General features: G+C 42.2%; 1 protein-coding gene across 2 annotated transcripts in view; it reads left to right on the forward strand.

Moving 5' to 3' along the window:
* The window catches only part of LOC124003856 (transcription initiation factor TFIID subunit 4-like), a 31,219-nt gene extending 20,720 nt beyond the window's left edge, over nt 1-10,499 (forward strand). For both annotated transcript variants that reach the window (XM_046312470.1, XM_046312479.1), the window contains exons 14-15: nt 3,571-3,693; nt 8,563-10,499. In XM_046312470.1, the coding sequence (XP_046168426.1) occupies nt 3,571-3,693; nt 8,563-8,724 (285 nt within the window). In that variant the 3' untranslated portion in view covers nt 8,725-10,499. The remainder of the gene's footprint in view (nt 1-3,570; nt 3,694-8,562) is intronic.
* The last annotated feature ends 1,400 nt before the right edge of the window (nt 10,500-11,899 follow it).

The raw sequence follows: 11,899 nt of genomic DNA on the forward strand, positions 1-11,899 counted from the left end.
CAGTGTGAGCGCAGACCTAAGGAACAGGGAGCTGGTGAAGATCTCTCTGGAGAACCAGGCCATTCTAAAGAAGATCAACATGACTAAGTCAGTCTACGACCACAGGACATGGCTGGACGACTTCAAAGTCACAAGAGGTTATGTGAACAGACTGTTGAAGTACCCTGAACAGCCCATACCGCCAAAGCAGCACAAGATGCTGAACTTGGTCTAGAATGCACCAATTTGTAAGTCGCTCTGGATAAGAGCGTCTGCTAAATGACTTAAATGTAAATGTAATGTAAAAATTAACAACTGTGACTGAGGAGCAGGCAGTTTACTCTGGGCACCTTTTATCCAAGCTACTCAATACTGCCCCTGCAGCCATAAGAAGTTTAACAGGTGCTTGTTTATTAAGAATTGGAAGAAGCAATTTCATAAATTCATGAAGTGCAGCATCTGGATGCTCCTTATTAATCACATCAGACCAACAAATATTTTTTAGGAGTCACAGCAAAATCTATTGTACACCTTTTTAGGCCCAGCTGTTGGAACTTTGGCTTTCCAATGGGTACGAATACAGCTTTAGAATACAGCTTTAAAGTTCTACAGTATCTACAGTATTGGTAAAAATAAAGTTTAAAGTTCTACAGTATTGGTAAAAATGTGATCAATACATGTGGATGATCTTGTCCCTGTAGTGTTTGTAAACACTCTGGTAGGTTGATTAATAACCTGAACCAGATAACAGGCACTGGTTACAGTGAGAAGCTTTCTTTTGAGCAGACCGCTTGATGAAAACCGGTTCAAGTCCCCAAGAAAATGGACCTCTCTGTTTACATCACGTATGCTATCAAGCATTTCACACACATTATTTAGATTCTGACTGTTAGCACTTGGTGGCCTATAGCAAGACTCAAAAAAGAAAAGGTTTTTGATGTGCAAAGTGAATCTGCAACCACAACACTTCAATAACACTTCACATGTCTTCTCTAAGCATTACAGGGATATGGTTCTGAATATATATATATATATACAGCAACACCTCCCCATAAGCATTTCTGTCTCTTCTATAGATGTTATATCCTTGTATTGCTACTGCTGTATCAAATGAATTATCTAAGTGACACCTAGTTTTACACCTATGTCAAGAATAGAAAACTGGTTTTCATTCTCTCCTAATCAGAGACTGACTCAGACCTGAGACACCAGGTGGCCTCAGTCCAATCAATCTGTGACATACAGTGGAATGTTGGAAGTTTACATACACTTAGGTTGGAGTCATTAAAACTCATTTTTCAACCACTCCACGCATTTCTTGTTAAAAACTATAGTTTTGGCAAGTCGGTTAGGACATCTACTCTGTGCATGACACAAGTCATTTTTCCAACAATTGTGGACAGAGATTATTTCACAATTCCAGTGGGTCAAAAGTTTACATATACTAAGTTGACTGTGCCTTTAAACAGCTTGGAAAATAACAAAAAATGTCATCATGGCTTTAGAAGCTTCTGATAGGCTAATTGACATTTGAGTCAATTGGAGGTGTACCTGTGGATGTATTTCAAGGCCTACCTTCAAACTCAGTGCCTCTTTGCTTGACATAATGGGAAAATCAAAAGAAATCAGCCAGGAAGCCAGGAAAAAAATTGTAGACATCCACAAGTCTCGTTCATCCTTGGGAGCAATTTCCAAACTCCTGAAGGTACCATGTTCATCTGTACAAACAATAGTACGCATGTATAAACACCATGGGACCACGCAGCCGTCATACCGCTCAGGAAGGATACGCATTCTGTCTCCTAGAGATGAACGTACTTTGGTGTGAAAAGTGCAAATCAGCAACAGCAAAAGACCTTGTGAAGATGCTGGAGGAAACGGGTAGAAAAGTATCTATATCCACAGTTAAACAGTCCTATATGGACATGACCTGAAAGGCCGCTCAACAAGGAAGAAGCCACTGCTCCAAAACCGCCATTAAAAAAAAGCCAGACTACGGTTTGCAACTGCACATGGGGACAAAGATTGTACTTTTTGGAGAAATGTCCTCTGGTCTGAATAAACAAAAATAGAAGTGTTTGGCCATAATGACCATTGTTATGTTTGGAGGAAAAAGGGGATCGCTTGCAAGCTGAAGAACACCATCCCAACCGTGAAGCACGGGGGTGGCAGCATCATGGTGTGGGGGTGCTTTGCTGCAGGAGGGACTGATGCACTTCACAAAATCGATGGTATCATGAGGCATGAAAATTATGTGAAAATATTGAAGAAACATCTCAAGACATCAGTTAGGAAGTCAAAGCTTGGTCGCAAATGGGTCTTCCAAATGGACAATGACCCCAGGCATACTTCCAAAGTTGTGGCAAAATGGCTTAAGAACAACAAAGTCAATGTATTGGAGTGGCCATCGCAAAGCCCTGACCTCAATCCTATAGAAAATTTGTGGGCAGAACTGAAAAAGCGTGTGCGAGCAAGGAAGCCTACAAACATGACTTAGTTACACCAGCTCTATCAGGAGGAATGGGCCAAAATTCGCTCAACTCATTGTGGGAAGCTTGTGGAAGGCTACCCAAAATTTTGACCCAAGTTAAACAATTTAAAGGCAATGCTACCAAATACTAATTGAGTGTATGTAAACGTCTGACCTACTGGGAATGTGATGAAAGAAATACAAATAAAGCTGAAATAAATCATTCTCTCAATTTCACATTCTTAAAATAAAGTGGTGAGCCTAACTGACCTATGATAGGGAATTTTTTACGAGGATTAAATGTCAGGAATAGTGAAACTGAGTTTAAATGTATTTGGCTAAGGTGTATGTAAACTTCTGACTTGTAAATAAATAATTACTACTACAAGGTATAAAATAAAACCAGCACTACTTGGGCCCTCCAGTCCTCTGGCATATGTGATCAAGACTAGTTTCTAGAATCTGCAGAGAGGCGTAACCTGGTTCTGCCTCTACCAATTTAATTTCTCAGACAGACAGGGACCTGACCAGAGGCAATGTTGGCTTACAGTGCACCACTCTCTGCCTTGTGCCCTCATAATATCTGAAGATACAATGCCCCCGTCACACACGCACGCGCTCGCCTGCTTCTGGCCGCTGTTCCATCTTAACCTCCAGGGTCAGGTCTCAGCTCACTGTACCACATCACCAGTGTGTGTGTGTGTGTGCAGCACTTCCCTTTCAATTAGCATTAGTAACGTTGACATTAATGAGGACGTCAACGTTGCCTTGAATTATATCTTCTGTCGATTCCAGGCTCCCCCTTTGGAGCAGGCGGCTGTTTTAGTTTGTAGCACTAGCCTGCTGCAGAAGGATTTGTTTTCATGGCAGATGATAATAGCTCAATAATATGAAATGGTTGTGGTCAATGAATAGGCCCATTAGAGGCGTTTGTCCCGTATTAATTTCTCGGTGCCGTTTCATAAAGCTACTGTACTTCTTCGCTCTGTATCACATCTCTCTGTTGTAGATGACAACTGTCTCCATTCCAGCTATTATGCCACCACTGATAGATCCTTTTCAGGATGTATATCAGACAGGAGAGGTATAAATGTCTGTGGCTCTCTCTTTTCCCCTCTTAGATGCAGCAGGCGGAGCAGGCCCAGATCCGGCAGCGTGAAGCCAACCTCACTGCCCTGGCTGCCATCGGTCCCCGCAAGAAACGCAAGATGGACTCGCCAGGGAGCTCCACATCGGGCACAGAGGTAAGGGTCCCTAAAATGTGGCAGTATGAAGGTGCTTATATCCTAAGTTTGAGATCCTAATTTTCCAATGACTTTCACCCTCTTGACTCTTCATCACATTATGGGGGGGAAATATGTGAACTCGCCTTTGAAGTAATGCCAAAAAAAGAAAGTGTGGATTTATTTGCTCACAGTCATACACCTGTGTCATCAATGCACATCCCCCAGCATTCTCCCTATCCAGCAAAGAGCAGAGTAAATGTGACCAGAGTTGAGTGAAGGGGGTCAGCATGGGCCTCTAGGCTTGTTGTGGGTGTCTTCACCACTCTACCCCCTCCAAGCCCCCTCTCCTCTCACCCCCTGAGAGGAGCCATAGATTTCAGCTCTGCAGAAATGAGCCTGGGGGGGACGACAGCATGGGGCGGCTGCAGTATGGGTGCCTCGGTCACACCCATCACCCCCTCCCACATCCAGCCCTGAGTTCTCCCCAAAGCGATCCCAGACAAAGGCCCCTGTGCCGGGGTGAGAGCCCGGGATTAGGAGAGGGAGGGAATGCAAGCTTTAGAGTGAACATTTTAGGGAGGGGAAGGTGTAATAATGAACTTTGCCATGGTGAAGTCATCTGAACGGCTAGCAAGCTTGTTGGTCAGTTGGTAGGTTGTAGTGTAACTCTGTAAAAAATGTCCTGAAGAGCACATGTTCAACTTTATAAAAAAACATGTTTTCCCATCTCAAGAGATTAAAAAAGAAATAATACTATAGTAAAGTGCCTATTAAGTGGCAAATAAAGTAACAGGGTTGACTGTAACAGGGTTGACTGTAACAGGGTTGACTGTAACAGGGTTGACTGCCATTTTATTCAGACATAAATCCCCTTGTGACAGGGTGAATGGAAGCTTGTTGTGTGCAACAGGGAGTGGCAATTGAATGCAAGCTTCCCAAAAAATGAAGTTGTCTAGCCTGTCTATGCATATCAAGGTTGACTTGTAATGCTCAACCCGCTCAGTTTTCCACCACAAAACACTAATGGCCAAAAAGAATACATGTCCAATTTCTTCTTGTGGGAAAACAAAATATTTAAATTAGCAAGTTTCACCATATTAAAATGAAAGTTCAGTTCACATAACAGGGTTGACCTTCAAATGAGGGACAGATGTAATTAAATAAGCATCTTCATAAATGACTGTCAAAGCAACACAATAACTAGGGCTTTACAATGATGGCGAAAACACAGAGGGGCATGTCAAAATGGCACTTTAGCAGTTAATTATTCATGTTACATTAAAAAAAATGTGGTCTATGTTAAAGGACACTTCTCTTAATATAACAGGTTTTTAAAATTCAATATTGGTGCACAATTTCTACTTAAAATATCAAAGGGACGCAAAAGGCACTCATTTTGTGGAACTACCCAGCTAGTCCCTTATCAGCTACTTTGCTTGCTAGTTTGTAAAATGGATATAAAGTTGCTAGTGGCTGCCTTAAAATGTAGTAAAGAAATTATAGAAAATATTCCTGATATTAAAATGTGGAGTAGGGAAAAAAATACTAATGTTTGATTACATTTTAAGGCCGCAACAAGTGCAAGGGGAGTGTAAACTCACTCGCCACTGTATAGGACTTCAGGCAGTTAGATATACAGGTAACTGCCAACAATAAAGGAAACGCCAACACAAAGTGTCTTAATAGGGCGTTGGAGCTGCCAGAACAGCTTCAATGTGCCTTGGCACAGATTATACAAGTGTCTGGAACTCTATTGGAGGGATGCAACACCATTCATCCACAAGAAATTCCCATAATTTGGTGTTTTGTTGATGGTGATGGAAAACGCTGTTTCAGGCACCGCTCCAGAATCTCCCATAAGTGTTTTAATTAGGTTGAGATCTGGTGACTCACACACACACACACACACACACACACACACACACACACACACACACACACACACACACACACACACACACACACACACACACACACCCTTTTAAACATCCCATGCTCCTTTTAAGACCCCTCCTTCAAAGTCCCTGAGATTTCTTTTAGCCAAGGTAGCCAAAATAAGGGGCAACTGGGGATTTCTATACATGGCCCTAAGCATGATGGGATGTTAATTGCTTAATTTACTAAAGGAACCACACCGGTGTGGAAGCACCTGCTTTCAATATACTTTCTCTCATTTACACAAGTGTTTACTTTATTTTGAAAGTCACCTGTATGTTAGTTAGATACGGTAGTTGGGTAATTAGCAAGTAAACAAGGTAGTCCCCTATGGGATGTTTATTTTCTCCCGTAGGTAATGAGTAGTAATGCACAAAGGTTTCCTGGCTCCTCTGTTAGCATTTCCTCATACAGTGTGATTCAGACCCCTTGACTTTTCCCACATTTTTTAAAAAGTGAAAACAAATGTAAAATAAACTGATTTATACACTATTTATACATAAGTATTCAGACCCTTTTGCTATGAGACTCAATTGAAGTGCATCCTGTTTCCATTGATCATACTTGAGATGTTTCTACAGCTAAATTGGAGTCCACCTGTGGTAAATTCAATTGATTGGACATGATTTGGAAAGGCACACACCTGTCTATATAAGGTCCCACAGTTGACAGTGCATGTCAGAGCAAAAACCAAGCCATGAGGTCGAAGGAATTGTCGCTATGGACTAATTAGGAATTAGTCCATAGCGCTCCGAGATAGGATTGTGTTGAGGCACAGATCTGGGGAATACCGAAAAATGTCTGCAGCATTGAAGTTCCCCAATAACACCGTGGCCTCCATCATTCTTAAATGGAAGAAGTTTGGAACTACCAAGACTCTTCCTAGAGCTGGCCGTCCGGCCAAACTGAGCATTCGGGGGAGGACTTTTGTCAGGGAGGTGACCAAGAACCCGATGGTCACTCTGACAGAGTTCCTCTGTGCAGATAAGAGAACCTTCCAGGAGGACAACGACCTAAAGCACACAGCCAAAACAACGCAGGAGTCACTTCGGGACAAGTCTATGAATGTCCTAGAGTGGCCCAGCCAGAGCCTGGACTTGGAGCCGATCTAACATCTCTGGAGAGACCTGAAAATACCTGTGCTCCCCATCCAGCCTGACAGAGCTTGAGAGGGTCTGCAGAGATGAATGGTAGAAACTCCCTAAATACAGGTGTGCCAAGCTTGTAGTGTCATACCCAAGAAGACTTGAGGCTGTAATCGCTGCCAAGTGCTTCAACAAAGTACTGAGTAAAGGGTCTTTTATTTTTAATGAATGTGCAAAAAAAATCGAAAAAATCTGTTTTTGCTTTGTCATTGTGTGTAGATTGATGCGGGGGGAAAACGATTTAATCCATTTTAGAATAAGGCTGTAACGTAACCAATTGTGGTCAAGGGGTCTGAATACTTTCCGAACGCACGGTACATACCCAAACGTTCTGAGGTGTTCGTGGCAGGCGGATGTGTCTGTCTCACCCTGACCACTCCTGCAGATGGGTGCTAAAGGGGCCTGTTGGCAGCTTGGAGACGAGATTTCACGCCGGGATTCAATCCGATCGCCCCTTTTCAACTATGCACCTTGAAGGCAATTCCTGTATTCATATTCATAAAGATTTGCATTTGTCAGCTGTCAGATTTTTTAAAATGAGATTTTCAGGAGCTCAATCAGAAATATTTGTGTATCTGCTATATAAGGCGGATCTGATCGGAATGAATTTGGCCTTTAAGTCAGAGAATAAAATAACATTTGTAATGCGTTCTTCTCAATAGAGAAAAGTTATTTATCCACGGCCCAACTTCCATCGTACCTAATGTGAACAAGTTTCCTGAGTGATCAGACTGGTCAGAGTTATATCAAAAGAGGATCTTTGACTGATTTGAGTCAACGGTGATCTCGTGCAACCCATCACGCTTGATTGGAGTGTCTCCACTGGGTGTGTGATGTTGGGCATTCATTGTGCCAGTATGGAGTACACACGTGTGTGTGTGTGTGTGTGTGTGTGTGTGTGTGTGTGTGTGTGTGTGTGTGTGTGTGTGTGTGTGTGTGTGTGTGTGTGTGTGTGTGTGTGGCGCGTGTGTGCAGGAGGTTACCACACCTGCAGGCTGTTAAGCTGTATAATGCTCTGATTGTGTTCCTGTATGAACCTGGAGCCTTATTCCAATCCTCCAGTGTCAGCTCCCCCCTCAGGCTCTCTGCACATAGAAGTAGAATTTGGTACTAAACTCATTTTACATAATAGGAACCACCATTGTTTCACAAAATGGCCATTTCATGAAAGACATTTTCTAGTTCCCAAATGTTTTCCCCCTTGAGCCCCGATAATGAAATGTACCCATTGTCAACACCAGGCCCCAGTTAAGGAACCGCTGACTGGCTTGTAGCCTATCCGTTCCAGGATACATTACAGGGCTATTCAGTTGGGCACAATGTCACGGAGTTCACTAAGACATGTACAATTTTGTCACCCCATCAAACAAGCCTTAGGATATTTCAGTAGTGTGCACCACGCAGCATCAACCGAACCCACACTGTGTGATATCACATTGGTAATTGCTGCTCTTTTGAGTTTGTTGGAGTTGTCCCAAAATGGAGAGAGCATGGCATTTAGTGTGCAAGGTAAGGGTGGGACCGCTTCCCTCCAGCTGTACACACACCTTGTATGAAACTGTGGTGACGTACGCACACGCCTGGGCTGTCAAAGCTTAGTGAGTGGGACAGGATAGGTGACAGTGAATTGACATTTCTCTGGTTAGACCACATCGCTTGTTCCCCCTGCCTGCATTACTATTGCTCGAGCCTCGATGTTGGCACACAGGCTGGATATCGCCAACACATATTTTAAATCAATCAAAATGACCCTAAATCACTTACTAGCAGGTCTAACTTTTGTAATGCCGTCCCTTTTTCTCCTCAGGTTGCTTTGGGTTCAGGGGCTGGCTCTTCCACAGCCGCCTCCTCCCGCCAACAGCTCCGTCAGCGGATCACGCGAGTCAATCTCAGGGACTTTATCTTCTGCCTGGAGCAGGAGAGAGTCACATCCCGGTCCTTACTGCTCTATAAGGCTCTCCTGAAGTAGTGGAGTCCCCCAGGGTTCTGGACTTGACCCAATACAAATTTGTGACAGGTTTCCCCTTTACCCCAATACACACACACACACACACACACACACACACACACACACACACACACGTTCCCGTACCACACTATCCTTTATCCCCCTAATCTGATACTAAGCCACCCCAACGTTGCCCCCTGATCATATAGCCCCTTTGGACAGGTACACTGCTGGCTCTACTCTTTCACTTGGCCACATCATTGTTCTCACATCAAGTCTAGTCTCATTCACTAGCTGTGTGCTTTACAATGCTGAGAGCCTCGAAGCTGGCAGGCGGGCACACACTCATTTTTTAAAATGACTCCTGCTATGTACCTGACGAGGTGCCTTTTGAGTCTGTCCCAATCCGTTGCGTAATTCTTAAACAAAACCTACAGTTGTAAGATTTGTGTCAGGATCCTTGCTATTTTAGCCCAATGGCTGCTCACTAAGGATGTTACATCACACCACAGATAGTTTTGACTGGATTTTCAAGAGGATTGTTTGGTCACCCTGGGTAGGATCTGTGCTCTCCAGATCAAAACCTACAAACACTTGTGTTATCTACGTTTTTCCAAACATTGAAAAAGAACCATTTCAAATTGAAAGATAATGTTTGCATTTTATGTACCATACAAGTAAGTACGGCGTTAGAAACTACGTTTTAATTATAGTGAATGTTAGAGAAATCTATTGTCAGATAAATGTACAGAGTACTGTGATGCCTCATTTTAAAACAACAAATACATATAGTACTTACTAGTTCCAGACCTGGGTCAAATACTTTCAAATGATTGAGCTGTGCTCGATTTAGTTTGCCTGGTACAGTAGAACCAATGGAATAGTCCCATTAAATGCAAACGCCAAGCTAAATCAAGCGCACCTTAATTTAACCCAGGTTTGGCTGGTATACATGGTGGTTTAGGGTTCATATTACGATATTACTGCGCAGCATGTCTGATAGGTAGTATTATGGCAGAATAGTGAAACAGAAGATTATTATATATTTTTGTGTGTGTGTGTAAAGAGCCAACTCGGTTTATATAGGGTTCATACAAAGACCCGTCTCTCCTATTGTAGACCGTGAATCTAGATAAATTACCAGTAGCCATTTTAAGATATTATTATTCAGACTCAAGCTCAGCACAGAACAGGGAGCTGGCTCTCTTATACACTCACTCAGGCTAATGAAATGAAAACGTCAACAAACATTGTTGTCATATTGAGCACCATTCCTATCATTTTCTTCTCAAGACCTTAAAATTCCATCCAGGATTTTTTTTTTTTTTTTCCCACCTGGAAAGTCAGTCTCTTGCAGCACCGCGCAAACAAGATCTACAGTGTGCTTTGCTATGTTAATGCTGATCAACATCAAAATGATCTGTCGTAGCGATCGAGCAAGTATTTTTCTAATGCTAATTGTATACAACTGCTCATTTTTTGGGGGGACGAAAGTGCTTTTTTCCCCCAGTTTGACTTTGGAATGACTGAAGGTTTTTAATGCTTTAAATGTATTTTTTTACTGTAACAGGCATTTGTTTATATAGTGCATAGTTCTAATTGATCAATGAGATACAGCTGTGGTGTTAAGAGTCTGGGTCTTAGCACCTAGCTACAGTACCATCTGTTGAAGGACACTTTTGTGACTATTTATATTTCCTACTATCTGTGTATTCAAACCTGACGCATTTCAGGCGATGCAATTTTACTATTGTTTGTACCTTTGCAAAAAAATGAATAAAGAAAGTGACAAAGTACACAGCCGGATTTCTTTGATGGTACAGTATATTCGGAAAGTATTCAGACCCAATTACTTTTTCCACATTGTTACGTTAGAATAAGACTTTTTTTCCCTTCTCAATCTTAACAAAATACCCCATAATGACAAAGCGAAAACAGGTAATTCATTTTTACTGCAAATGTATTAAATAAAAACATACCTTATTTACATTAGTATTCAGCACCTTTGCTATGAGAACCTGTTTTTGTTATTTCATTGTGGGGTATTGCGTGTTGATTGAGGGGGGGGGGGCGATTTTATCCATATTAGAATAATGCTGTAACGTAACAAAATTTGGAAAAGTCCAGGGGTCTGAATACTTTGAAGGCACTTTGTGCCAGGTTGAGTTTGGCTTACTGGAGTCTTATGAATCTCTGCAACCCAGAACCAAAATCTCCCAGCTACTTGGCTGTCCACGAGAGATTAGTAAAACAAAAACTGCCAAAAACAGTTATCAATACAGCTGCACAAACAAAAATGAGTAAGAAAACATACCTTAAATATTAACTGAAATTGCAGTTAAATCTGTGAAATGTGCACCACACAAAATCCCAGTTTTCACATCATGAACATTTGTCAGGAAAGTTTTACATTAGTACCAGTCAAAAGTTGACACCTACTCATTCAAAAGGTTTTTATTTGGACTTTTCTACATTGTAGAATAGTGAAGACATCAAAACAATGGAATCATGTAACCAAAAAAAGTGTTACAAATATTTGAGATTCTTCAAAAGTAGTCACCCTTTGACAGTTTTGCACACTCTTGCATTCTCTCAACCAGCTTCAAGGAGTTCCCACATATGCTGACCACTTGTTGGCTGCTTTTCCTTAACTCTGCGCTCGAAATCATCCCAAGCAATTGGGTTGAGGTCGGGTGATTGGAGGCCAGGTCATCTGATGCAGCCCTTGGTCAAAGAGCCCTTACACAGCATGAAGGTGTGTTGGGTCATAGTCCCACTATCATTTGTTTTTCAAAAGGACAAAGTGCAAACCAGATGGGAGGGCATATATAGCTGCAGAATGCTGTGGTAACCATGCTGGTTAAGTGTGCCTTGAATTCTAAATAAATCACAGACCGTGTCACTAGCAAAGCACCCCTGCACCACCACCTCAATGCTTCACTTGGGAACTACACATGCAGAGAATCTGTTCACCTACGGTTGGAACCAAAAATCTCACATTTGCACCCATCTGACCAAAATACAGATTTCTACCAGTCTAATGTCCACTGCGCGTGTTTCTAATGAAGGATTGTAGTTTCTCTTTGGTTATTTGAGCTGTTCTTGCCATAATATGGACTTGGGCCTTTATCTGTATACACACCCCCCCCCCACACACCCCGACAACCTCAAAGCTGGATGGGAGAATGCAAAGAGA

This window comes from Oncorhynchus gorbuscha, linkage group LG02 (genome assembly GCF_021184085.1).
Source record: "Oncorhynchus gorbuscha isolate QuinsamMale2020 ecotype Even-year linkage group LG02, OgorEven_v1.0, whole genome shotgun sequence".
Taxonomy (NCBI): Eukaryota; Metazoa; Chordata; class Actinopteri; order Salmoniformes; family Salmonidae; genus Oncorhynchus; species Oncorhynchus gorbuscha.